Source organism: Clupea harengus, chromosome 9 (genome assembly GCF_900700415.2).
Source record: "Clupea harengus chromosome 9, Ch_v2.0.2, whole genome shotgun sequence".
Taxonomy (NCBI): domain Eukaryota; kingdom Metazoa; phylum Chordata; class Actinopteri; order Clupeiformes; family Clupeidae; genus Clupea; species Clupea harengus.
The window spans coordinates 4,210,764-4,223,263 of NC_045160.1; the positions used below are offsets into that span (position 1 = coordinate 4,210,764).

General features: G+C 48.3%; 1 protein-coding gene across 6 annotated transcripts in view; it reads left to right on the forward strand.

Moving 5' to 3' along the window:
• Window positions 1-12,500, forward strand: part of LOC105909302 (diacylglycerol kinase delta) — a 33,046-nt gene that overhangs the window by 14,081 nt on the left and 6,465 nt on the right. For 5 of the 6 annotated variants that reach the window (XM_042708666.1, XM_042708668.1, XM_042708667.1 and 2 more), the window contains 17 exons: window positions 772-876; window positions 1,591-1,723; window positions 3,567-3,673; window positions 5,080-5,205; window positions 5,479-5,581; window positions 5,888-6,050; window positions 6,985-7,093; window positions 7,832-7,971; window positions 8,385-8,475; window positions 8,742-8,836; window positions 9,511-9,610; window positions 9,836-10,142; window positions 10,321-10,458; window positions 11,156-11,284; window positions 11,396-11,492; window positions 11,962-12,072; window positions 12,310-12,406. In XM_042708666.1, coding sequence (XP_042564600.1) covers window positions 772-876; window positions 1,591-1,723; window positions 3,567-3,673; window positions 5,080-5,205; window positions 5,479-5,581; window positions 5,888-6,050; window positions 6,985-7,093; window positions 7,832-7,971; window positions 8,385-8,475; window positions 8,742-8,836; window positions 9,511-9,610; window positions 9,836-10,142; window positions 10,321-10,458; window positions 11,156-11,284; window positions 11,396-11,492; window positions 11,962-12,072; window positions 12,310-12,406 — 2,151 coding nt within the window. The remainder of the gene's footprint in view (window positions 1-771; window positions 877-1,590; window positions 1,724-3,566; window positions 3,674-5,079; window positions 5,206-5,478; window positions 5,582-5,887; window positions 6,051-6,984; window positions 7,094-7,831; window positions 7,972-8,384; window positions 8,476-8,741; window positions 8,837-9,510; window positions 9,611-9,835; window positions 10,143-10,320; window positions 10,459-11,155; window positions 11,285-11,395; window positions 11,493-11,961; window positions 12,073-12,309; window positions 12,407-12,500) is intronic. The other variant, XM_031573119.2, reaches the window with a different exon arrangement.

A 12,500-nucleotide genomic window follows, 5' to 3' on the forward strand; every position in this document is an offset into this window, starting at 1 on the left:
TATGCAAATAGCTGGAGAAAAGAGGGGAAAAAACGAATTGATCTCAATGGTGAACGCTACAGAGACAGAGAGAAGCAAATATGGAGAGGCACCACGTCTTACATTTTAAATTCAGCATTCAATAAGATGACGTGGGTACGAAAACGGTAAAGTAGAGACTGCACGCGTTGCTTTGCCACTGGTGCCTACTCGAGTGAAAACAGTTTGAATGTTCTCTCGTAAGCGAAAACACAACTGTCTCACTGTCGCCTTCCAACTAAAATTTGTGACAAATATAAATAATACATAAATAAATAAATAAATAAACTTCAAGGGCTCTAGGAGAGCGCAGACCTCCGCCAAGGCCAAGGCCACATCTCGCAAGGTTAGGAAGAGTGAGAATAAAGAGTCAGATCCGCTCCAAAATGTAATGGGTTGTTCATGCTGCCATTTTTCTGAATAGAAAATGTTAATTGTTGAAAGGGAAAAGAAATCGTGTGTTGTCTGAAGGTTGATATATATATTTTTCTTAAATATAAAGATACTGAAATATAAAGATACTGAAACCATACCGTTACCGTGGCCCAACTTTTTTTTTTTGATACATACCGGACGGTGGGCCCATTGTGCCGTTGCTTCCCTAGTGGACACACATTTGGTAACAGTCGTTCTGTGTCACTCTTCAACTCTTCATTTCTCTCACACCTACGATTGCACATCATTACCTTCATCGTCACATATCAGTGTGTAACCTCTGCGTCTCTCTCTCTCTCTCTCTCTCTCTCTCTGTAGATCATTACGCCGTGCAGGCGTCTGATCCTCTGTGCTGAAAACAGGAAGGAGATGGAGGACTGGATGGCGGCTCTCAAGAGTGTCCAGAACCGGGAGCACTTTGAGGTCAGGGGTCACCATGAGGTCACTCTTCTTTCCTCTCTCTCTTTCCCTGGTCTCTCTTTTCATCTTCTCTCTTTCCTCTTGTATTCCCTAACATTCTCCTCCCTCGTTTCTTTCTCTTTTCATTTGCTCTCCTCGTTGCTCTCTGTCCATCTCTCTCTCCCTCTCCCTCTCTTTTTTTCCCACTCTCAAGCTGCCTATGTCTGACTTGTCTCTCGTCTACCGCATTGGGTGGGAATGCGAGCAAAGCAGTAAAGTCGACTCGTTAATCTATCGACCTAATTTAATTGGCAGAGTTCCTTTTGCATGAAATAATAGCGAGTTATTTAGCTGATGTTACAGTCTCCTCAATTTACTTATAAAATTATAATAAGAAAAGGTAGAAGACCTCAGGGTGCGTGTGCAGCTTCCCTGCTTGGCCCCCAAATACATACGTTTAACTTTAACCAGCTAATTAGTTCATATGAACACACCCTAGGACCTGCCAGCGATGGTTTCCTAAACTGGAGATAGCTCCCTAACTACAGATGGGATAGTTCATAGCTAGATTAACTGGCATGAGTCCTTGCGTGTTTTCCACGTCTCGCTGAGGTTTGCGCTCCACAGCATCCCCCTTATCTTAGTCAGGGGCGTCCCTCTCTTCCCATCTTCCTCTCTCTCTCTCTCTGTCACCTCCATCCTGTCTCATCCCTCTGTCTCCTTCTCTTCTTTCCACAGACCACCCAGTACAGCATGGACCACTTCTCCGGGATGCACAACTGGTATGCCTGTTCCCACGCCAGGCCCACATACTGTAACGTCTGCAGGGAAGCGCTGTCCGGAGTCACCTCACACGGACTGTCCTGTGAAGGTAAGTTGTCACGATGTCCACTAAACGTGATGTCTCCTTAAGTGTCCCCTTAAGCCATGTCCTCACGAAAGCAGGTGTGCACGGAATAAACTCACACAAAGTATTTGTCCTCAGGAAGAGATCTTAGCCGAAAAGAGCTACAGTGTGACTTGAGTTATGTGAAAATGGTGTGATTGGTGTGTGCGTGTGTGTGTGTGTGTGTGTGTGTGTGTGTGTGTGTGTGTTTGATGTTGAAACATGAAGGTGGCTAATCTGTAGCGGCTCTTGCTTGGATGGAAAAGGACACACACTCATTCGGTTACTGACTCACACACACCCTCACATGAGGCTACTTATTCATGTCCATTCACACACGTAGAAATCACCCTCGCTTTTCCCCTTCTCAAACTTCTCAAGTTTTCTGCCCCCGCTAACGTCTTTTTTTCCACGAGCACTCTGGTTCTCCCTCTCTATTTCTCTCTTTTTTCTCCTCTCTCTTTCAGATACGCACACACACACAAACACACACATTCCACAGAGGAGATTAACGAGCAATCCCAAAAATAAGCATCCCCCCCATTCCTCAGTAAGGCCCCCCCCAGCCGAAGGGGACTGCAGAAATTTCCTGTCTGGGTGCTGATGTCATCATTCCCCGCCGAGCATGCCAAAGAATGCTGTGGCCAGCGTGAGAGAAGGGAACACACACTCACACACACACACACACACACACACACACAGACTCAGCTCAAGTCAACCCCATGGGAGAGAGAAGAACAAACACTAAGTTCTATTTATAGCCTTAAAGACTTAAAGTCCCCATGAATAAACTTCTGTTTGTTCAGTGGAAGGCTAATGAATGAGAAGTCTGTCCATGCTCTCCAAACGGCCCATCTCTCTCTCTTTCTCTTTCTCTTTCTCTTTCTCTTTCTCTTTCTCTTTCTCTTTCTCTTTCTCTTTGCCCTCCTCTCTCTCTCTCTCTCTCTTTCTCTTTCTCCTCACCCTCCTCTCTCTCTCTCTCTTTCTCTTTCTCTTTGCCCTCCTCTCTCTCTCTCTCTCTCTCTCTCTTACTCTTTCTCTTTGCCTTTCTCTCTCTCTCTCTCTTTCTCTTTGCCCTCCTCTCTCTCTCTCTCTTTCTCCCTGTCCCCTTCTTCTGCCCCTGTTTCGTTCTCACTCTGTATATCACTTTCCCCTACAGTTTTTACTGTAACTCCTCTTGCACAGGACTCTGGCTTCTCTCTCTCTTTCTCTCTCTCTCTTTTTTGCTCCTCTCTTTATTTCTATTTTTTGGTCTGCCTCTCCCTATTTCCCCTTCTTTCTGTCTCTCACTGTTCTTTCTTCTTTTGTCCCTCGTGTCCTTTGGTATTGTTGTTCTTCTCTACCTCTCTCTTTCTGTCTCTCCATCATCCTGTCTTGTTTCGTCTCTTTCTCTCTCTGTGTAAGCGGAGCGTTATATCATTGCCAAGTGCGTCGTCCGGATCAGGGTGACAGAGGTGTGTGTTTGCCTTTCAGCAGTCTTGTGAAATGTTACACACACTATCGGTGACATGGTGAAATCTCACACTGCGCCACCGGTCAATGGCTGGGTCACCTTATATACCCAGTCGGAGGAAGTGTGGATTACTTGCACTCTCATTCACGCAAAGACACTCGTGAAGACACACGAACACACAGACATAGGATTCCTAGTACTGTGTTTCGTCACCTTTTAGTGCACCTGTCACTTGAATTTGTGGTTTGTCTGTCTGTCTGTCTGTGTGTGTGTGTGTGTGTGTGTGTGTGTGTGTGTGTGTGTGTGTGTGTGTGTGTTAGCTTGGGTGTCTCTTGGCTTACTCAACCCTTGCCTCTTGTATTCTGATCTATCCAGTGTGCAAGTTTAAAGCCCATAAACGATGTGCCGTACGTGCCACCAACAACTGCAAGTGGACCACATTAGCCTCCATTGGCAAGGACATAATCGAGGACGAGGACGGGGTGAGCACGACTGACAAACCAATCATGACCATACTAATTATAACAACACTAAAGATGCGTTGAAACACAGTAGAAATGTGGAAAACAAGCACAATTCAACTAGCCATGCCTGCCGTTCTGGACATTGATGGAATTAATGGCATATTATGAGCCAAAATGGAGGCTGCAGGGAGTGGTGTCATTGTGGAGATGCTGGAGATGGGCTTTCATGCAGGTTTCTGTGGGATCCCTAATGGAGCTCTCCTGTGTCTAATGCTGAGAGACACCTGAGGGCCTGGATTATCTGGATCAGATATACTGTAGGCTGATCAGACTTCAGCAGAACCCTGGCGGTCTTCAGCGGGTTCAGTTGGAACCTCCTGCCATTGTATGTTGAATCTGTCACTAAGGCCCAACCCTGTCCATCACAAGGAAGGCAAGAGTTCTGTGTGTATAGCTCAGTCAGTGTATAGCTATCACCTTATCAGCGAAGGTGTGGAGATAACCACCACTTCCACAAGGAGCCACAGAGCTGCTCTCAGCTCTGTATACGCAGGAACTGAACTCCACCCGAACCACTTCACACTGTAGCCTCGCCCAATTTCAGAAAAGCCTTCAAGAAAGCACCTGTCTCCATAGCAACACCTTCAATAAGCACACATCTCTCTGGTAACAGCTCCAAGGAGCACCTCTCTTTTGTAGTAGCACCTTCAGAAAGCACCTGTGCCCATAGCAACACCCTCAGTTAATATATGTCTCCATGGTAACACCCCCAAGTGTGTGTCTACTGCTGTTGTAGCACCTTCATCCAGCACCTGTCTCTGGGTGCGCTCCTTTTGGAACATCCATTGATCTATCACAAATCTTTGTGTGATTTTACAGCTCAGTTGAAGTCAGTCCATCCTTGTGCTGTCCTGTGGCTCATTACTCCACCCTCAGTCTTTGGCCTTATATGGCCTCTGTGAGAGGGAGCGCATGAGGCTGGAGGGAGTAGCATCTGTTAGCATCTGTTGGCCTGGTTAGCTCTCTTGAGTGTAACGAGCCCTGCACAGCTCTCTGCGTGGGTTTATTGTTCAGGCCCGTAGTGTGTGTGTGGTCAGGATGTGTGTGTGTCTGCTTCCTGCTGTAAACAGCAGAACTGAAAAGGGGGCCTTTTCTTCAGTGGGATCACTGGCCCCAGCGCAGAGAAGCTGAGGGAGGGAGAGAGAGAGAGAGAGAGAGAGAGAGAGTTGAGATGAGATTCAGTGGAGATGTTTGCGGTGTTCTCTCATTTCTCATTCTGTGGTTCCTTTTTGTGCCCTCTCTTCCTTATTCCTTATGGTCTTTTTTTCAATACCTCTCACTCATTGTTCTTTCCTCTTTTTTTCTTGCTTTGGCTTCCTACTTCCCGCTCTCTCTTTCTTTTTGCTTTCCTTCTCTCTCCACAGATTTCTATGCCCCACCAGTGGCTGGAGGGTAACCTGCCGGTCAGTGCAAAGTGCACAGTGTGTGATAAGACCTGTGGCAGCGTCCTGAGACTACAGGACTGGCGCTGCCTCTGGTGCAAAGCCATGGTGAGTGTGTGTGTGTGTGTGTGTGTGTGTGTGTGTGTGTGTGTGTGTGTGTGTGTGTGTGTGTGTGTGTGTGTGTGTGTGTGTGTGTGTGTGTGTACTTTGGAGTTGGAGTGTGTGTGCATGGGTGTGTTTGTCAAGGGAGTACTGATAAATACTGAGAATCAGTTCTCATTTTACAAGCATGTGTACAATGTGTGTGTGTGTGTGTGTGTGTGTGTGTGTGTGTGTGTGTGTGGGCGGGCGTGTGTGTGTGTGTGTGTGTTCCTCTAACAGGTCCACACGACTTGTAAGGAGCAGCTCTCCACTAAGTGTCCTCTTGGTCAGTGTAAAGTGTCGGTCATCCCCCCGACGGCCCTCAACAGCATCGACTCAGACGGTGAGCACCACCGCGTGCAGAGCACACAGTAAACACCACCTCACCCCACTGTCCTTGCAGAACCTTCCAGTAAAGGAACTGCGTTCTATTTGCCCCGTGCTTAAACAAGCAGTGGAGAAGCTACACATGACGTCATACAGTTACACAGTGTAGATGAATGCAGTCGTAGACTAGAAGCAATGGGATGGTAAGCATTCTAGACTTAAGCGTGAGAAAGTGCCTATGAACTAGAACAGGAGAACCCTGAGGAATTGTTTGACCTTTTGAAGTGATGATGTCATATCCTGCCCTCCTCCCCGCCGCCAGGCTTCTGGAAGGCCACGTGCCCCCCCTCGTGCACCAGTCCGCTGCTGGTCTTTGTCAACTCCAAGAGCGGAGACAACCAGGGCGTCAAGTTCCTGCGCCGCTTCAAGCAACTGCTCAACCCGGCGCAGGTGTTCGACCTCATGAACGGGGGACCGCACCTCGGGTGAGACACACACACACACACAGACACACAGACACACACACACACACACACACACACACATACACGTACACACACACACACACACACACACACATACACAGACACACACACACACACACACACACACACACAAGCACATGCGTGTAAGGCACAGATACAAATACTCGTAGTGCCAACATACATTTGTACTGAAACATATTCACATCACTCACACTAGTACACACACAGGCCCAGACACACACAGAGAGACACACACACACACAAAGGTATCTGAAAATACAGTTCTCCCAGAGCACATATTTGGCACACTCATATCATACATTGAAATGCATATGCTGTCAAAAGAAAACGTTCTTTCACAGAAGATATACAGAGGGTAGATGAAGAGGTGTTTGCACACACACATACACACACACACACACACACACACACACACACACACACACACACACACACACACACACACACACACACACACACAATCACACATACTCTGTGGTCTGTGTGGCTGAGCTGAGCGATCTTTCGAAAGAGCTGAATTGCACAAACAGCACCTATCAGCATCTCTGGCTGACCACCGGCTGTACTGCGTGGTGGGGACTCTCGCTTCGGCGTCTCTGCGCTCCAAAAACAACTCGCGCCCCGTCCAAGGCGGGGGCCCTCGCCGCAGCCCCAGTGCATTGTCATGCCGCCCGTCCTCACACAGCGCTGTTTGAGCTGGCCCTGCATGAAAGGCACTGAGGCGGGGGCGACCATGTCTGGCTGAAGTGGAAGAATTTTCATGCATTTTACAAGAGGGACAGATAGTGTTGCGTATCTGAATGTAGGTCATTGACTTTTTTTCGCTTTTTGTCTCACTCCCTCAATCTTTCTCTCTCTCTCAATCTCTTTCTCTGTGTCTGTATGTCTCTTTCTCTTTCTCTCTGTTTCCTAGCCTGCGACTGTTCCAGAAGTTCGACACCTTCCGGATCCTGGTATGTGGAGGTGATGGCAGTGTGGGCTGGGTGCTCTCAGAGATTGACACACTCACCCTCCACAAGCAGGTGAGCTAGCCGCCCGCCCGCACGCACGCACACACACACACACACACACACACACATGTGCATGCATGTGCACACAAACACACACACACACACACACACACACACACACACAGGAACTAAAACAGCTCATGTACTTCCCTCAGTCACACACTACTCTAGTCCACACAAAGCGACACTCCGATTCAGCAACAGAAAAAAAAGTCACTCAGCTGGCCGTCATGAAAGAATCCCCTTCAGGCTGTGCACTCAGATGAAGGATTTTCAACTCCTGGAACCCCATTCCTCTCATGAGAACCCTTTCTAGGACTTAGAACAGTGTCATTTTGAGTTGAGCCTCATATATTGTATGGGTTGTAGGTCTATGAAGGGTGTTAGGCTCATCTTTAGGCTTGCCTGCCCAATGAAGCTGAGGGAGTCTCTCTCTCCTCTGGCTAGGCCCCTACTGCCCCCTACAGGCTGATAGGACTAACTGTTTACAGAGTGCCCCTTCGCCAGGCCTTCGTGCCGCGCGCGCGTGTGTGTGTGTGTGTGTGTAAGCAGAGCTTGAGTGAAGCCATCTTTCACACAGGTGTTTGAAAGGCTGGGTGGTGAGTGTGTGTCTGAGCGTGGTGTGCGCCACCAGCGAACTCATTCTTCATGCGGGTGTTTGAAAGCGTGGGCGGCAGGAGGTTTATGTGATTATTCACGCCGGTGGTTAAAAACTTGGGTGGTGTGTGTGTGTGTGTGTGTGTCTTGCAGTGCCAGCTGGGTGTGCTGCCGCTGGGCACAGGGAACGACCTGGCGCGCGTGCTGGGCTGGGGGTCGGCCTGCGACGACGACGCGCAGCTGCCACAGATCCTGGAGAAACTGGAGCGGGCCAGCACCAAGATGCTGGACAGGTGAGCGGGATGGAGCCGGGGTCACCTGACAGAACACAGTGGGGGAATGAACTGGAAGGTCAACACAAAACAGAACCCGTAGCCTTTTGACAGTTATGACAGAGGAGAAGGCCCACCTGTGAAGACAGGAAAGGGCAGGGGGAGGGTGCCTGTCAGGACAGATAACAAATGATGCATGCTGATGAGGATGGAGGAGGACATCTTGTCAGCTTGAAGGGCCCTGGGCTCCACTGCGCTCCAGCTAATGGGACAAGTGACACAGGCATTCAGCCTTCAGCCTTCTGCAGGCATGAGTACAGTCATTCAATGTCTTTAGGCGGCAGTTCTGTCATGTCGGCACGGTCTTCAAGGAGACATTTGTTTTTGCCTCGTCTGTATTTTGTTTTGTAAGTAGTTTTTGTTTCGACGCACAGGTGGAGCATCATGGTGTATGAGACAAAGTTCCCACGGCAACACTCCAGCTCCACGGTGACCGAGGACTGTAGCGATGACTCAGAGGTACAGGTGAACGATGTTACATAACGCTCCCTCTTTTGGCTTCATATCAGACAGGGGAGTTGGGTTAAGGGTTAGTCAGAAGAGAGGGTCTGTCTCTGGCACTAACACACCTACAGCACTTATGTTCTCAAACTAAATCATTGTGAGGGAAGCTTAAATCAATTATTGGAGGGATGAATGGACAGATGGATAAACATATATTTTTCAAATTCAGAAATGTAATTATATGCGTTTGGTGTCTCCATAATTGACTTCCCTGTGTTGATGTGCAGGTGCAGCAGATCCTGACCTATGAGGATTCTGTGGCGGCACACCTGTCTAAGATACTGTCCTCAGATCAGCACTCCGTGGTCATCTCCTCCGCCAAGTGAGTTAGCCGCTTTCCGCAGTCAGACACAACGGAGCCATGTGTGACAGGCAGAAAAATGTGGTTGTTCATTTCACCAGCTAAGAACAATTACTAAAGTATCTATCATGGGTTTTAAGGTCCTCCGATGAGCTTTTACTGGTTTTTACCTTTTAAATCAAAGGGTTGAACTTTTACTGTCATTGTTCCCAAATTATGGAACACTCTCCAATTTTATGTTAGAGTTGCTGCCTGCTGGACACTTTTAAAACCAGACTAAAAACTTACTTTTATGAACTGGCATTTCCTGGGTTCTAACTGGGTGATGCATTCTTTTATCTGCTTTTAGTTCAGTCTGAGGCTAGACTTGTATTTGTTCTTTTAGTCAAGGGTTTTGGTCAAGTGTTCAAAGTTTATTACTTTTAGATTTTGCTTGCTTTCTATTTGTCTTAGCTGCTTTTTGGCTTTTAAGTGTTATTTCTTTTATTCATATATATGACTTTTTCCTTTTTTTCTTGTGTTATTTGGTCTTTCATTCTTTCACTGATATTGCTTGTATATGTGCTGTATGTTTTAGTCTTGACTTGGCATCTGTGTGTGTTACTCATCATACAAGTATTGTTTGTGCGTTTGTCCGTGTGTGTACTTGTGTGTGTGTGTGTGTGTGTGTGTGTGTGTGTGTGTGTGTGGTGTAGGGTTCTGTGCGAGACGGTCAAGGACTTTGTAGCCAGAGTGGGGAAGGCCTACGAGAAGAACACAGAGAGCTCCGAGGAGTCAGAGGCCATGGCTAAGAAGGTAGACACAAACACACACACACACACACACACACACACACACACACACACACACACACACACACACACACACACACACACACACACACACACACACACACACATAAACACTCTCACATTAGCATTCTAGTCTGACACTGTCTTACAATTGTAAAATAAAAGTAATAGATAGAATGTCTCGTTAGCTCTTGACTGACACCCTAATTCCACGCTTCCATGGTTCCAGTGTGGAGTGCTGAAGGAGAAGCTGGACTCCCTGCTGAAGACGCTGAGCGAGGAGGCCCAGGCGTCCAGCGTCATGCCCACGCCTCCCCCCACCATCGCGGAGGAGCAGGAGGAGGGCGAGGGCCTACTGGTGCCCCCCGTGGCCACGCCCGCTCCCGCACCCGTGCCCCCGTCCGCCGCCACCACTGCCATCGCCACCTGCTCCCCCCGCAGCACCAGCGCCATCTTTAAGCCCCGCGAGCAGCTGATGCTCCGAGCCAACAGCCTGAAGAAGGCCATCAGGCAGATCATAGAGCACACGGAGAAAGGTGAGACACACACACACACACACACATACACGCGCACACACGGAAATGAAAGCAGCTGTTTAAACATGTCCCTTTTTGAGAGACTTTGTGCACACCTCTTAATATGGTTTTTCTTTTTTCTCTCTCTGTTTTGTCCTCCTTCTTACGTCCACTCTCTCTCTCTCTTTCTCCGTCTCAGCCGTGGATGAGCAGAACGCTCAGACGCAGGAGGTCTTTGCTCTGGGGCCGGACGAGGAGGAGGAAGAGGAGGAAGAGGATAAGGTCTCTCTGCAGTCGTCCCACAGCGGGGGCAACAGGAGGCCCCCCCCCCGCAGAGGTGGGTCCGTGCCGCACGCCACCTGTCAGGCTCCGGAGCCCCAAACTCTCTCCCGTCCCACTGGACATCATCCTCTCTATATCCAGTTGAGGGTTTCAACTTTTACACTTGCACAACATGTTAGCCCATCCATTTAACCCCAGTGTAGTGTTCAGAGAGAGTTTTTTTGCACTAGGCTGCTAAGCTAACGTTCTCTGAGGTAAAGGCATTGGCCATAGGTTATACTATAGCGCATAACATCACTTGTCAAGAAGGAGAGGGAGAGACGTGGTATATTCCTCTCCTGCTCACACACATACTTCAGTTCATCTTAGGCAGTGGTCTTCATGAGTCGTGGCTAACTGGGTCAGCACCTTCAAAGTCAAATAGGTCACTGCACTGTAGAATCATAAACAGACTTGTGCATTGTGTGCGACTTCCTGTCAGGCACGCTGGGAGCAGCGCTGACTGCTAAAAATAAAGTCGCCAATACACACCTGGTTGGAAAGTGTTTACACAAAAAAACGACTGTGTACTCTCTCTCTCTTTGTACTTTATTTACCTCAGAACTTGATTAACTAGTTTTTGTTCTCTATGATGCGTCACAAGCTGATGTGGCGTGACATGATGTCTCTTATGAGGTTTTTTTTTATTAATTGTACTGTCGTGAAGTTTGTACTAGTGTTAAAATATATGTGTTTGTGTCTCTCTTCTACAGTTGCTAAGACGCCATGTGAGAAACTCATTAGTAAGGGAGGCTTGTCTCTAGGGAGCTCTGCATCACTTCCTGCCCAGACAGGAAGTAGGGACAACATGCCGATGCTCAACACAAAGTTCCTCTACCCAAGTAAGAGCAGTGTTTAGCAGGGTGCCTTCTTTTATTTATCCCTTATATGGTCGCAACATATTAATATATGTGTGTGTGTGTGTGTGTGTGTGTGTGTGTGTGTGTTTGCAGGTCTCAGGGCAGGGATGTCGGGGTCTCTGTCCAGTAGCTCAGTCATCAGCAGATTGCTGGTCAACGCTGACCCATTCAACTGTGACCCTGAGAACCTGTGAGTGTTCAAATGCCTGTCTGGATGCAATGCTCTACCTCAGACTTGTCATTCATTCGCCTTTTACCTCTTCACTTCTTCACCTCTCTCTGTCCTCCGTATCTCATCACTCACTTCACTGTTTGGCCTGTTGTCTTCTTCTCACCTCCACCGCCCCTCCTCCTCCATTTACTCTCTCACTCTATTCCTTTCCTCACTCTTTCCCCCCCTTCTTTGCCTTTTCTTTTGTATCTCTCCTCTCGCGAATATCTCTGTCTCACCACCTCGATTACTCAGTGTCTCTGCTGTTCTCTCGCTCTCCTCCTCTTCCGTTAACGTTCCTCACGTTCCACTCGTCTTCGTCTTCGTCTTTTCTCGCTCCTCCTTCACCGTTTCCAGTAAAATGCGTTCTCCTCTCTGACCTCTTCCAGGTTCTGTCTCTGTGCTGATGTTGGCCACGGTGTGTTTATATCTTCCCCTCCTCTCTCAGGGACTGTTACACCGAGAAGTGTGTGATGAACAACTACTTTGGGATCGGGCTGGACGCCAAGATCTCCCTGGACTTCAACAACAAGAGGGACGAGCACCCAGAGAAGTGCCGGTGAGAGAGGCAAAGAGGCGGAGGAGCTCTCACAGCTGATCCCAGCTGAGCTCCCTCGTAGTGCAGAGAGAGGAGGCCTATCAGCAATCTCTCTATCTCTCTCACTCTCTCTATCTCTCTCTCACTCTCTCTATCTCTCTCTTTCTCTCTCTCTCTCTCTCGCTCTCTCTCTCTCTTTGTGTTTGTTTGTATGTATAAAGTATGTATTAAGCTGCTTGTGTGTGTATGTGTGTGCAGGAGTCGCACTAAGAACATGATGTGGTATGGAGTACTAGGCACCAAGGAGCTGCTGCACCGCACTTACAAGAACCTGGAGCAGAAAGTGCTTCTAGAGGTGTGTGTGTGTGTGTGTGTGTGTGTGAGAGAGAGAGATAGAGAGAGAGCGAGAGTGTGAGAGTGTGAGTGTCTATGTGGCAGTTTTGCAATCA